The sequence below is a fragment of the Electrona antarctica genome (genome assembly GCF_951216825.1).
Source record: "Electrona antarctica genome assembly, chromosome: 15".
NCBI classification, from domain to species: Eukaryota; Metazoa; Chordata; class Actinopteri; order Myctophiformes; family Myctophidae; genus Electrona; species Electrona antarctica.
The window spans coordinates 22,923,910-22,936,096 of NC_136796.1; the positions used below are offsets into that span (position 1 = coordinate 22,923,910).

Genomic DNA, 12,187 nt, shown 5'->3' on the forward strand with positions numbered 1-12,187 from the left:
CTTGCCCGTTGCCGTTGGATAAATTATTTGGAGTAGGTAGCATAGACCTACCGTGACACCGTCACTAGGCGGCGCCAGAGTATACTGTTTTGAATACAACCTCCATTTGACCGGTCCCAAATCAGCTGCTTACACGGGTTTATTGATTTCAGACTTCAGACTCTTTCGCCACCGTGCAGCAGGACATGTGAATTGTCAATTAGCTGCTGCTAGAATCTGCAAATAGACTATAGCTTATAGATTTATTTAGACCTCAACATAAATGTGTTAGGAATACGATTGGGCCTTACAGGCAAATATTACTTTCTTTTAAGATTCAAGATTCAATAAAGAAGGTCTGTATAGCAGAAAGAAAGAGCTAGGAATAGGATTAATTTAGCCTACTATATACTTTTCACCAAAACGCACTGGCTTGGCTACATTTGGACACCCTACAATTGGAGGTAAGTGGGCACATTGTCCTGGTTGACAATGACAACACACTCAGACTAGCAAAGCAAACTCAGAAAGTTTAACTGTGAACTTCTTTCAGTGTGGTTCAAAAATATGTTTCTTCTCCTGAAGATGTGTTTTTTGTCTTTCTGTGCCTATAGTGGACAGAAGCAGAGGGACATGGTAATCTTAGACACACAAATGGATGATTGTGGGAAATTAGTAAGGATGATTACAAGGTAGGCCTAGACAATTACACCCCATGTATTTGTACCTGACAAGTATAAAGATGACACTCCATACATGTGTACCTGGTGATGTAGGCCTAAATGCATCCTCCCTGTAACTGATGAAGTCTTCTTTCTGCACTTCCATTCCAGCCAAACAACTTTAAAATACACGCGCGCGCACACACACACACACACACACACACACACACACACACACACACACACACACACACACACACACACACACACACACACACACACACACACACACACACACACACACACACAATTGCTTACACTTGTTTTTGTTCACAGGAAGTCACCAAGGCTTAATGGGGTTGGTGAAGTGAATGGTACGTTTGACCAATACACAGTATACACTTAAGAAACAAACACACCTCAACTCAATGATGAATAGAATAGTTCACTGGAGAGGTGAACTGTGTGTGTGTGTGTGTGTGTGTGTGTGTGTGTGTGTGTGTGCGCGCGTACGTGCACAGTATGCATGTGTGTCTGTTTACATTTATATAGGAAACACCCAGGATTTAAACCATGGTCTGCCATACACGGGAAAACAAACATCCACCGCTCATGCAAAGGAAAATCTCACATCGGCTCAGGGGAGATATTATGCTTATGAGCTGACAGGGCTACTCCATTACATTCAACCCCCCTTTGACCTGAGACAGTTGTTAGGGAAATTATGAGGTCCCATCATTGGCAATCAGCAGAGGCGAAGGCACGACACAAGGAGTCCGGCATATCGTCAATTCGTTCTTTATTCATCGTTCCCATCATCTCAGTACAGCAGAATGGTTTAACAGTCCAACAGCACTCTCCCACAGCTCTCCTCATCAATGACATCCAACCCCCTTTTATTTCCCAACCACACACCCCCAAATTGACAGTCAGTGACAGGTGTTTTATTCAAATACAACAGGACATGGACAGATAATAACAGGTGGTGTTACAGCATCTCCGTTCATGGTGTTGTTCATGGTGTTTGCTGACAGACAGGAACCTACTCTAAATGGGATAACAGAGATGCTATACAAAATGTTCATATAAGGATCTGCGCTATAGATAAGGGTGACACACAAATAAGTATACCTTTGCTGACAGTATGGAGGAGTCAAGTCAGCTGTTAGATTGACAGAAAGACTGCTCTAAATGGGAGATAGTTGGAGGCAAGCAGGAAACAACTAATTTGAGAACACACCCAAGTAGGTAGAGGCAATAGTGACAGCTGTCAGGTGACAGCTGTCGGTCAGTCCGAATGCGTATTTGTGATAGTCCATCCTATTTGACTGAATGGAATACAATTATAGTTCTTATTGAATAGTAGAATTGGCATTCTAAAACTGCCACTACAATCCACCGCTTTATATATGAAAATTGATACCTTATTAATTTACATGGCCCAGGAGATTTTTAGAATGACAAATATTGATGATTAAAACTGTATGGCTAGATTCATGTTTGATGACAGTGGTCAGATAAAGAAGGTTTCGCTATTAAGAAATTTAAAAATTACTGGACACATCTAGAATCAAGAAAAACACATCTATAGTTAAATTAGAAGATAGTAAACACATCTAGTTAAATTTAGGAAGAAATTTAAGAAGATAGTAGAGCTTGTAGATCTGCTATTTATATATTTTTTTCTTTCCCTATACTATTTTTTAACTTTGTAATTCCACACTACAAAATACCTATAATAGTTAGTTTAAGAACCAAATGAACTGAAATGATTTAACTCAAATTAAAATAATTGAAATGGATTATATTAGGATAGAATTTAAACACTCAACAATTAAAATAATGTAATACTTTAAAACTTTAACCTGGTAAAACTTTAACATTAGGATATTCTCCATTGAACAAAACTATGGCCACTGTTAGTCCCCTCTCAGGCTGTTTTTCACACCCGAAAATAAATAAATAAATAGACTGATAATGACCACGTCCTGTATTTTAGGCTCTCTGCTACTTTTAACTCAGTTACACACAAACGCACAAATACCTTTCCTCCCCCCCCCCCTTCTGCCAGCTGGACAGAGAAAGAGAGAGAAAGGAAGGCTGTCAATCAGACATTTGTTTTTTTTCCAATATCGAATTAATTCAAATTAAACTGTTACTGATGTGACCAAGGTGAGGTCTCTTTGTCTTAATATTATCTCCATTCGTTCAACATTTTCTGTATTATATTACTTAAGTTAGCGTTCAACCAAAGAATATTTCATATTTATACCAGTGACTTTCTGATAAGGGACGTTCAACCCGAAACTGCTTTATATCATGTATTACTATACTGATAAAGGACGTTCAACCTTGAAGAGAAAGGAACTATTTAACTTTCGTAAGCTCACTAGATTCGATTTTTTGCAGATCTCACCCCGAAAATAAATCCTTTCTCTCTGTTTTCTATACTAAAGGCCTAGTGCTACCTAGTAAATACCAGAATTGACAGGAGATAAAATAATATTAGACGTTTAACCTTGTTAAACCCTCATAAATGATTGATTTCACACTATTGATTTTAACACCTTGAAACACTCACGATTTGAATAATTACTTAGATCCATGTTAATTTATTTGCAAAACTATAAATGTATTCCTTTTAACTAACCCACACATAGGCTGTACCAATGACCCCTCCCCCTCTTGCCATTTTGGGCACGGGGTGTTCAATGAGGAGTCCTTTTAGTACAGTACATGTGCGTGGAAATGAATTCCAATATCTTATCATCCTATTTTAGGATTTTCTAACATTGTTGTTCTTGCCTATACTTTTACAAATTTTAGATTGGAGTCTAGTTAGATTAAAATTTAGATTAGATTTTTAGTAGTTTATCAAAACTCTTGTAGTTCACTACTTGCACATGTAAGACTAAATAGATTAAATCACATAGGGTAAATTACAAACTAAAGATCTAGTTATTCTCAATTGTATTTACCAATTACAAACTAAAGATCTAGTTATTTTCAATTGTATTTACCCTGTCGTAGTTTGTTTTCTTTAGCCAAAATTGATTTGCTGGCCCGTCGTTGCTGTGCGCCGTAATACAGCCGCATGGTTCAGTGGACACCAACGTTTCATATGACCTGTCTGGCCGCAGTAATAGCACAAGTCGTTGACAGGAATGGTGTTGGCTGCGCTGGCTTCATCCTCTCCCATGTGGCGTGCGTGGTTTAGTTGCCGTCTTCTTCTGTCCTTCCTTTCCTGGAGTACAGCATCAACCCTGGCTCGGGTTTGTACTTGTCCTCTCACTGGTCGGCTGTGGTATGGTCCTGGGTTGCCAGGCTGGTTACGCCAGGCTTCCCACGGCGGTGGGTGTTGTCTTGGTCTTGGGGTAGGCTTGCTGATGTGGTCTAGCTGGAAGCCGCTCAGTTGATTGGTCATTTCTTTTCCTCTGTGTTTGGTCATTTGAAAGTCTGGTTCTGGCTGGTCTCTGTTGTGGTTGCGGTCGGCATAATAGTTGTTGTTTGGTAGGGACACTTGGAGTTGTGTGTCCCTTCCTTGGTCGTTGTAGTAGCTATCATCTTCATCGTTGACAGGAATGGTTGTTTCGGCGTAGTTGGCTTGGTCCGGGTGGTTGGTTGTGTTGGCGTGTAGTAGTAACGCCGCAGTTTGAAGTTCTTGTTCCAGGAGTGTCACACGTGATACTGCCTGGTCGATTAGCTTTTTCTGGTCCTCCAGTTGGAGTTGAAGAATCGCCTCCCTTTGCTGTGCGTCGCTCATTTCTTGTCGAAGTTTCTTTCGGCTCTGCCTTGCCCCCATCTTTAAAATCGTCGGGTTTTTTTTTCGGCCCTGCGTCACTGCGTCCTTTGTTAATGACCCGTCTGGCCAACGCTGATCCAAATACCCTGCTCACATAGCGTCATTTGTCAATGACCCGTCTGGCCAATACCCTGCTCACACACCATTTGTTAGGGAAATTATGAGGTCCCATCATTGGCAATCAGCAGAGGCGAAGGCACGACACAAGGAGTCCGGCATATCGTCAATTCGTTCTTTATTCATCGTTCCCATCATCTCAGTACAGCAGAATGGTTTAACAGTCCAACAGCACTCTCCCACAGCTCTCCTCATCAATGACATCCAACCCCCTTTTATTTCCCAACCACACACCCCCAAATTGACAGTCAGTGACAGGTGTTTTATTCAAATACAACAGGACATGGACAGATAATAACAGGTGGTGTTACAGCATCTCCGTTCATGGTGTTGTTCATGGTGTTTGCTGACAGACAGGAACCTACTCTAAATGGGATAACAGAGATGCTATACAAAATGTTCATATAAGGATCTGCGCTATAGATAAGGGTGACACACAAATAAGTATACCTTTGCTGACAGTATGGAGGAGTCAAGTCAGCTGTTAGATTGACAGAAAGACTGCTCTAAATGGGAGATAGTTGGAGGCAAGCAGGAAACAACTAATTTGAGAACACACCCAAGTAGGTAGAGGCAATAGTGACAGCTGTCAGGTGACAGCTGTCGGTCAGTCCGAATGCGTATTTGTGATAGTCCATCCTATTTGACTGAATGGAATACAATTATAGTTCTTATTGAATAGTAGAATTGGCATTCTAAAACTGCCACTACACAGTATACAGCTATTATGTGATTGTTGATGTGACGTGGTGTGGGTGACATGACATTGATAAAATGAGGTTCTGCAGGTGTTCCGGGGAGGAGTGCGGGACCTCAGAGTCCACTAAGGAGAAGCAGCAGAACCATCACACTGACAACCCGCCGCCAGAACAACGAACAATGTACGTACGACGGCATCGCCACTAAGAATGACATCCTATGATCCTATCATTTTCTTCATACACGAAAATAATGAACAATTGTACAGAAAGTACACAATCCACTAAACATATTATGTTCCGTTGTGAAGAAGTTTCTGTTCTGGGATCACAGTAGAGTTTCAGGTCATCTCTGTCCGTTCCCATTGTGTCTTTCCAGCAATGCTGTCCTTAAAAGAACTGGTGACGTGAAGAAGAAAGGGCGATTCAGCAAGACCAATGTAGGAGTAAAGCTTGCTCTCACTACTGCTACTATACTATTACACACCACTAAGTAGTGGTGTGTAGTAGTAGTAGTAGTAGTAGTAGTAGTAGTAGTAGTAGTACTACTACTACTACTACTACTACTACTATCAATTAATCATGCAGTCAAAGAAGGATTTTTATACTGTAGTCAGTGCCTTTTGTTCAGGCTGGACCTCAACAGGCTTTACAATGATCTAATTTCAAAATTCAGACATAATGTACTTCAGCATGCTTTTCTGATTTCTCTTGGTATTATTCCGTCATGGTAAAGTTGAAGTGTCCCCTGGTTAGCAGGTAACAGTGTTGGGGCATGGGGGTATGAGTATAAACGTTGATGAAGAATGGTGTAGTAAAGGAAACACATTTTCAGTTTTGGAGCATCATCCAGTGTGCGGACCTCAGATATTTTTCTATTATTCTAAGGGCCGATTCATACTCCTATTTTACCGCTGTTTCGGCGCTGTAGTGCCGAAATGATTTCGGCTCGTCAGAAATTTTCAGTAGCACCGAAGAGCCGACTTTAGGACGGTACCCGCCCCCCCCAAACCTCAAATGACGTCACATTGTAGGCTCTACAGAGCCGAACCGACTTTTATTCGGCTCTAAAATAGGAGTATGAATCGGCCCTTTATTGGATAATCAATAAATATAGATTTTTCTGTAAAGAGATTCAGCATAATGATAAATGATGCTACAATATTTCTGCCAAATGTTGCTTATAGCCATTCAGCAGAGTTTGATTTGAAATTCATAGCACTGTCACAAACAAATACACTTTTGACAAGTATGATGAATGAGGAAGTGAAATGAACCTGAGTGAAAATAAAAAGATTCTCTACAATGCCATAAGCATTGTCACGCCTTTTGACATCACGTCTCCATATATGGTCATGCCTTGTGACATCATGAAGTATATCATGAAGACCCTTAGATCTCCATAATGTGCTTTGTGACACGCCACGCCTCCATATATGAAGATCACGACACTGACATAATACAACACTGTCTACATTTACAGCAGGAAAGAGTGAAACTTCTAGCAATTCCAGGGACTCAGGTAAGACTCTAGTCTAAACCAAACGGTTTGACAATATGTTTTTAGCATAACAAATCTGAATGATTTTATTTAGAATAAACACATTTTTTTGCTATACAGGTTTTTATACAGTATGGAATTAGAATATCGACTTAGGGATTTCATCTGCATCCATCCAGTTTTGTTTACAAAATAAAGAAAGAAAGGCAGATCATGTCTGTTCACTGTCAGTTTTTTCCCCCTTTTTTCAGGGTTGGCAGGGGAACGCGATCTGGAAGAGGTTGACACGGAGAAGAAATGGAAAGGTACTGTATGATCATGTTTGCCCTTCTCTACCTTTTCAAAATTGACATTTCTTTATTATTATTCTTTATTATACGAACGGTATTATTGAATAGAATAGAACTGATTTGAATGGTTGTATTCTCAAAAACAAGATACTCATGATTGACAAGTACAAACAAACAATAAAATGTAAGGTACAAAATCACATAATTGATTCTTTGCCATTTTGAGAGTGAATGTTGAACTTATGGCCATATGTTGTTGTTTTTTTCTAAATATACTGTCACTGTACACAGTTACTTTTGATTGATTGTTTAAATCAATCAAAATGGCAATCCTGCAAAAAAGATTCTGCAGGATTGCCACATACAGTGATTGGTCTGCTCATTCTGCCCCTCTTTTCAAACAACTCAATATTTTACCAATTTTTTATTTAAATACATACCAAACCTGCAACTTTATTTTCAAAGTATTGTTCCAGCCAGTTTCATTTTCTTTGCCATGTAAAGACTTTTTCCAGTTCAACAGTGATGTGCACCATTTCAATACGAGACAGGCAAATCATTTACATCTCCCAAAGTTCCGTACTGGTCTGTGTCAGTTCTCCATCAGATACAGGGGGGCCCAGCTATGGAACACCTATACAGCAATCTCATCGAATTCTACTTCATTGAATAATTTCAAACATAACTTTAGGACCCACTTAATTGACCAGATTACTTCATTATATTTCTTTGTATCATCTCTTCTTTTCTCTAATCATGTAGATAACCAATAATTCTAATCATGTTCTTGTTGTTTTTTTTGTTTTGTTTTGTTCTTGTTTTATATACTGCAATTATGTCTTCTATATCTCTTGTACAATGTTTCATGTTTGATTTACATAGGTAGAGGCCTCGTATAAGCCCCTTGGGCTTTTTTGCCTCAGCCTAGCACTTTACCCTTCTTATATTTATATGTTCACTGTGTTGTTTTTTATATTGTGCTGAATAAATAAATACAATACAAAAATACAAAATACTTTATTAACAGTTTGCAATTAGTACAGTGGTACAGTTTTACAATGATTGTTAAAAGGATAGCCCTAGGCCCTAGGCCAGGGGCTTATTTCGATCCAGCTGAGTGCATTAAGCACTGCAAAACTCATTCATGGTTTAACTCTTCCTTTTCTTTGCAGATTCCAGTGAGTTCAGCAGGGACTCTGGTAATTACTTTCTATATCCCTGCATTTTTACTTCACTTCACTTGATTAATTAAATGTCAAGTACAAAGTTATTTTCCATAAGGAAGACAACTATTAACTCAAGAATGAGATCATATCGACATCGGTTATCTGCCATAACAGCAATTATTTATATTGGATATCGATATCGGACAAAATGTCTCATCCCTAATTTTAAGAGATTGAAATCACAAAATGAAATAGAGTGACAAAACTGTAACAAATAATTAGCCCAAAAAGAAACCAACCAACTAAATGCTGCTTTTCCTTCACTCTTCCAGCCCAAGGCTCCATCAGCTCCACCCCTGAATCCACCAGCCTCTTGTACAAAGGTCTCATTTTATTACACTGCACACAGTGTGAACTGGTTTTTGAAGTTGACTATTGTACAAGGAAGTAAATTAAATATCTCTCCAGGAATGCTGGTTCCACTTTGAAAAGCAAAAAACGAAACAAAAATACATTGCTGCTTTTCACTAAGTTTTTCATAGAGAGCAAGACGCAAATACAGATGAAACAAGAGATAAAACCAACAAGGAAAAATTATAGAGCTTGGAGTTTATATTGTACATCAGACCATTGACAGAGATGGTATTAAAGCACAACCACTTTTACTGGTCTGGCAAATCCCACTAGAACTCCTCGCTGAAACAAGTTGCGTTTTCCTTTGTGTTGGCTCCCTCTCAGTCTCAATGGAGGAAATTAATGTATGAATATTGTTTAGCAATTTCCCCTAGTAGCACTGGTGAAACATCGCACTTATTAACCCTGGGGATCTGGAAATGTACATTTATGTTTTAAGTTAAAACTCTCAGAACACCTTACAACAAATTAGTTGGTAGGTAGTTCAGTGCCTTGCTCAAGGACACTTTAGAATGGCAGCAATGATTGAAACAGAAACCTTCCTATATGAGACTTTCACTCAACTTTCAGGCCTCTTTTGCCTAATGATCCTAACAGCCTTGTCACACACAGATTATTTTACTAAATTGACGCTATTTTAGTTAAATAAATAATGATTTGCAATGCTAATGTAGCATCTTTGAAATTAATTAATATAACAGTTTCACATTTTCTGTAGAGGTAAATGATGTAAAACCATGTTCATCCTAAAAACGACCTGACCTAATACAACATTGTTTATATTTCCAGAGAGAAAGGATGACGAGATGAAGAACCTGAACGGTATGATAATGTGTGCCTGTTTTTTAATAATAATAATAATAATAACAACAACAACAACAATAACATAACACTAACATAGTCAAAAGAAAAAAAATCTAAAGAAAAATACTTTTTGGAATTTGTACGACATAATACAACACTGTCTACATTTACAGCAAGAAAGAGTGAAACTTCTAGCAATTCCAGCGACTCAGGTAAGACTCTAGTCTAAACCAAACGGTTTGACAATATGTTTTTAGCATCAAAATCTGAATGATTTTATTTAGAATATCTGCCATAACAGCAATTATTTATATTGGATATCGATATCGGCCAAAATGTCTCATCCCTAATTTTAAGAGATTGAAATCACAAAATGAAATAGAGTGACAAAACTGTAACAAATAATTAGCCCAAAAAGAAACCAACCAACTAAATTCTGCTTTTCCTTCACTCTTCCAGCCCAAGGCTCCATCAGCTCCACCCCTGAATCCACCAGCCTCTTGGGGGGAAATGCCGAGTGACTGATACTACATGTACTGCTGCACCTGTGTAATTTCAGAATCAAAGTAGGGGATGTCGACAGAAATGATGACATAGGCTAAACCTAGCCTGGGATTAATACAATTGTCGGGTTTCTGATCCGGTCGGAAGCGGAAATAACTTTGTCACTGGTTTGTATAGTCATCAGGCCGGAACCACCAAACCGGAACCAGAATTACCCCAAATAATTCCTCACGATCAAGGGCATCATCATTTTAGGGCCTGCTCAATAAAACCCTTGATGCGGTGTAGTTTAGCTTATAGGAATAGTTTTTTGGTATATCCATCTTCTAATCCAACTTGTAGCGACTGGTGAGACTAAATTAGTAGATCTGGACAAAATCATGCTCACTTGACTTCTTCCTAAAGTTCTTAAAATCTTTCATGTACAGTATACACAAAGTGACTTGAGGTTTCCCCAAGAACACCAAATATTTTGTGCACTATACATTTTTCATTACCATGTCATTAAAAAATAATGAACACCCTTTTTATATTGTTAATCAATACAGCATTAAGCTATATGGCTTCAGCCTATACCTTTTTTCAATTCAGGCATTTAGCAGACGTTCTTAATCCAGAGCGATTTACAGTAAGCAAAGAAAAACACGAGGACGCAATACATCAAATGCATAGAAATAGGATCATAGGTAAACCAATAACCTAATCCTCTAAACTATTATATCAGAAAATCACTCTGTACTCTGTATATTGAAACTATACATGCTATAGGATGCCAGGTCTACAAATTAAGTTGCCATCTGTCTACATTTGCATTTGCAATTTTTGGTCATATTGTTTTTTTGCTCTCATTTTTTTGTAATCAAATCAAATCAAATGTAGTATTGCAGTTGGAATATCTTGACTTAGACCAACACAAATATTAGATTTGTTTAATGATTTTACGATTTTCATGATGCACATTTATACAAATAAACTACTGCTAATGGTTTGTTGTTGTCTTGATTGATTAGTATTGTAATGACTTTTGTCTGATTAGTATTGTATTGTAAGTATTGTAAAGACTTTCAGGAAGCAGCAACGTCAGGCAGGAAACAGGTTTATTACCCAGCTATAGGTATTATCACTATCAGTGTGTGGAATTCAAGCATCACACTGAATGAAGTTGAGTTGTTAACCATCAAGATAAATACTAGGCTATAGTTTGATTAGTATAGGGTCTAACACTTCTGACTTTGTTCAGCCTATATTGAGCTACTGACCAAAACTAGAGATGAACATCTGCATTGTAACACATACAATGATTGTAATTCAAAGTAAACATTCCTGAATTTGTAGACTATAGAGCGTCGCAGCCCCGCCTCCTACCCTGGCCCAGGAAATGAAACCCAATGCATTATTCTCATAGACATTTCGTAAAGTATTTATTTAAAGACGGTTACGCCGCGGACAAAGCCAACTCGAGTCGTGACAACTCATGACAACACAAACAATATTTTGGACCAAACAAATAATTAGAAAGAAGAAAAACAACAAAAAAAGTGTTGTAACCTGCCGTTTTTTTCTTCTTTCTAATTATTTGTTTGGTCCAAAATATTGTTTGTGTTGTCATAAGTTGTCACGACTCGAGTTGGCTTTGTCCGCGGCGTAACCGTCTTTAAATAAATACTTTACGAAATGTCTATGAGAATAATGCATTGGGTTTCATTTCCTGGGCCAGGGTAGGAGGCGGGGCTGCGACGCTCTATAGGGCTAGCTTGCCCGTTGCAGTTGGGATAAATTATTTGGAGTAGGTAGCATAGACCTACCGTGACACCGTCACTAGGCGGCGCCAGAGTATACTGTTTTGAATACAACCTGCATTTGACCGGTCCCAAATCAGCTGCTTACACGGGTTTATTGATTTCAGACTTCAGACTCTTTCACCACCGTGCAGCAGGACATGTGAATTGTCAATTAGCTGCTGCTAGAATCTGCAAATAGACTATAGCTTATAGATTTCTTTAGACCTCAAAATAAATGTGTTAGGAATACGATTGGGCCTCACAGGCAAATATTACTTTCTTTTAAGATTCAATAAAGAATGTCTGTATAGCAGAAAAAAAGAGCTAGGAATAGGATTAATTTAGCCTACTTTCACCAAAACGCACTGGCTTGGCTACATTTGGACACAGGACACCCTACAAGTGGAGGTAAGTGGGCACATTGTCCTGGTTGACAATGACAACACACTCAGACTAGCAATGCAAACTC

General features: G+C 38.6%; 1 protein-coding gene across 1 annotated transcript; it reads left to right on the forward strand.

Moving 5' to 3' along the window:
* The first annotated feature begins 169 nt into the window (after window positions 1-169).
* LOC306938177 (uncharacterized protein) lies at window positions 170-10,452 on the forward strand. The gene is made up of 12 exons (XM_079522238.1): window positions 170-443; window positions 594-671; window positions 978-1,015; window positions 5,349-5,441; window positions 6,742-6,780; window positions 7,011-7,064; window positions 8,222-8,248; window positions 8,548-8,598; window positions 9,419-9,451; window positions 9,607-9,645; window positions 9,893-10,221; window positions 10,343-10,452. Exons 2-11 carry the CDS (start codon window positions 613-615, stop codon window positions 9,952-9,954), a joined length of 495 nt encoding a protein of 164 aa, XP_079378364.1. The 5' UTR covers window positions 170-443; window positions 594-612; the 3' UTR covers window positions 9,955-10,221; window positions 10,343-10,452.
* The last annotated feature ends 1,735 nt before the right edge of the window (window positions 10,453-12,187 follow it).

Excerpts from the sequence above, each read along its gene's own strand:
- LOC306938177 (XM_079522238.1), top strand. The coding sequence starts at position 613 with ATGGTAATCTTAGACACACAAATGGATGATTGTGGGAAATTAGTAAGG. Across the intron at positions 5,442-6,741 it reads CCGCCAGAACAACGAACAAT|CAGGAAAGAGTGAAACTTCT; the intron begins GTACGTACGACG and ends CTACATTTACAG. Across the intron at positions 9,452-9,606 it reads CGAGATGAAGAACCTGAACG|CAAGAAAGAGTGAAACTTCT; the intron begins GTATGATAATGT and ends CTACATTTACAG.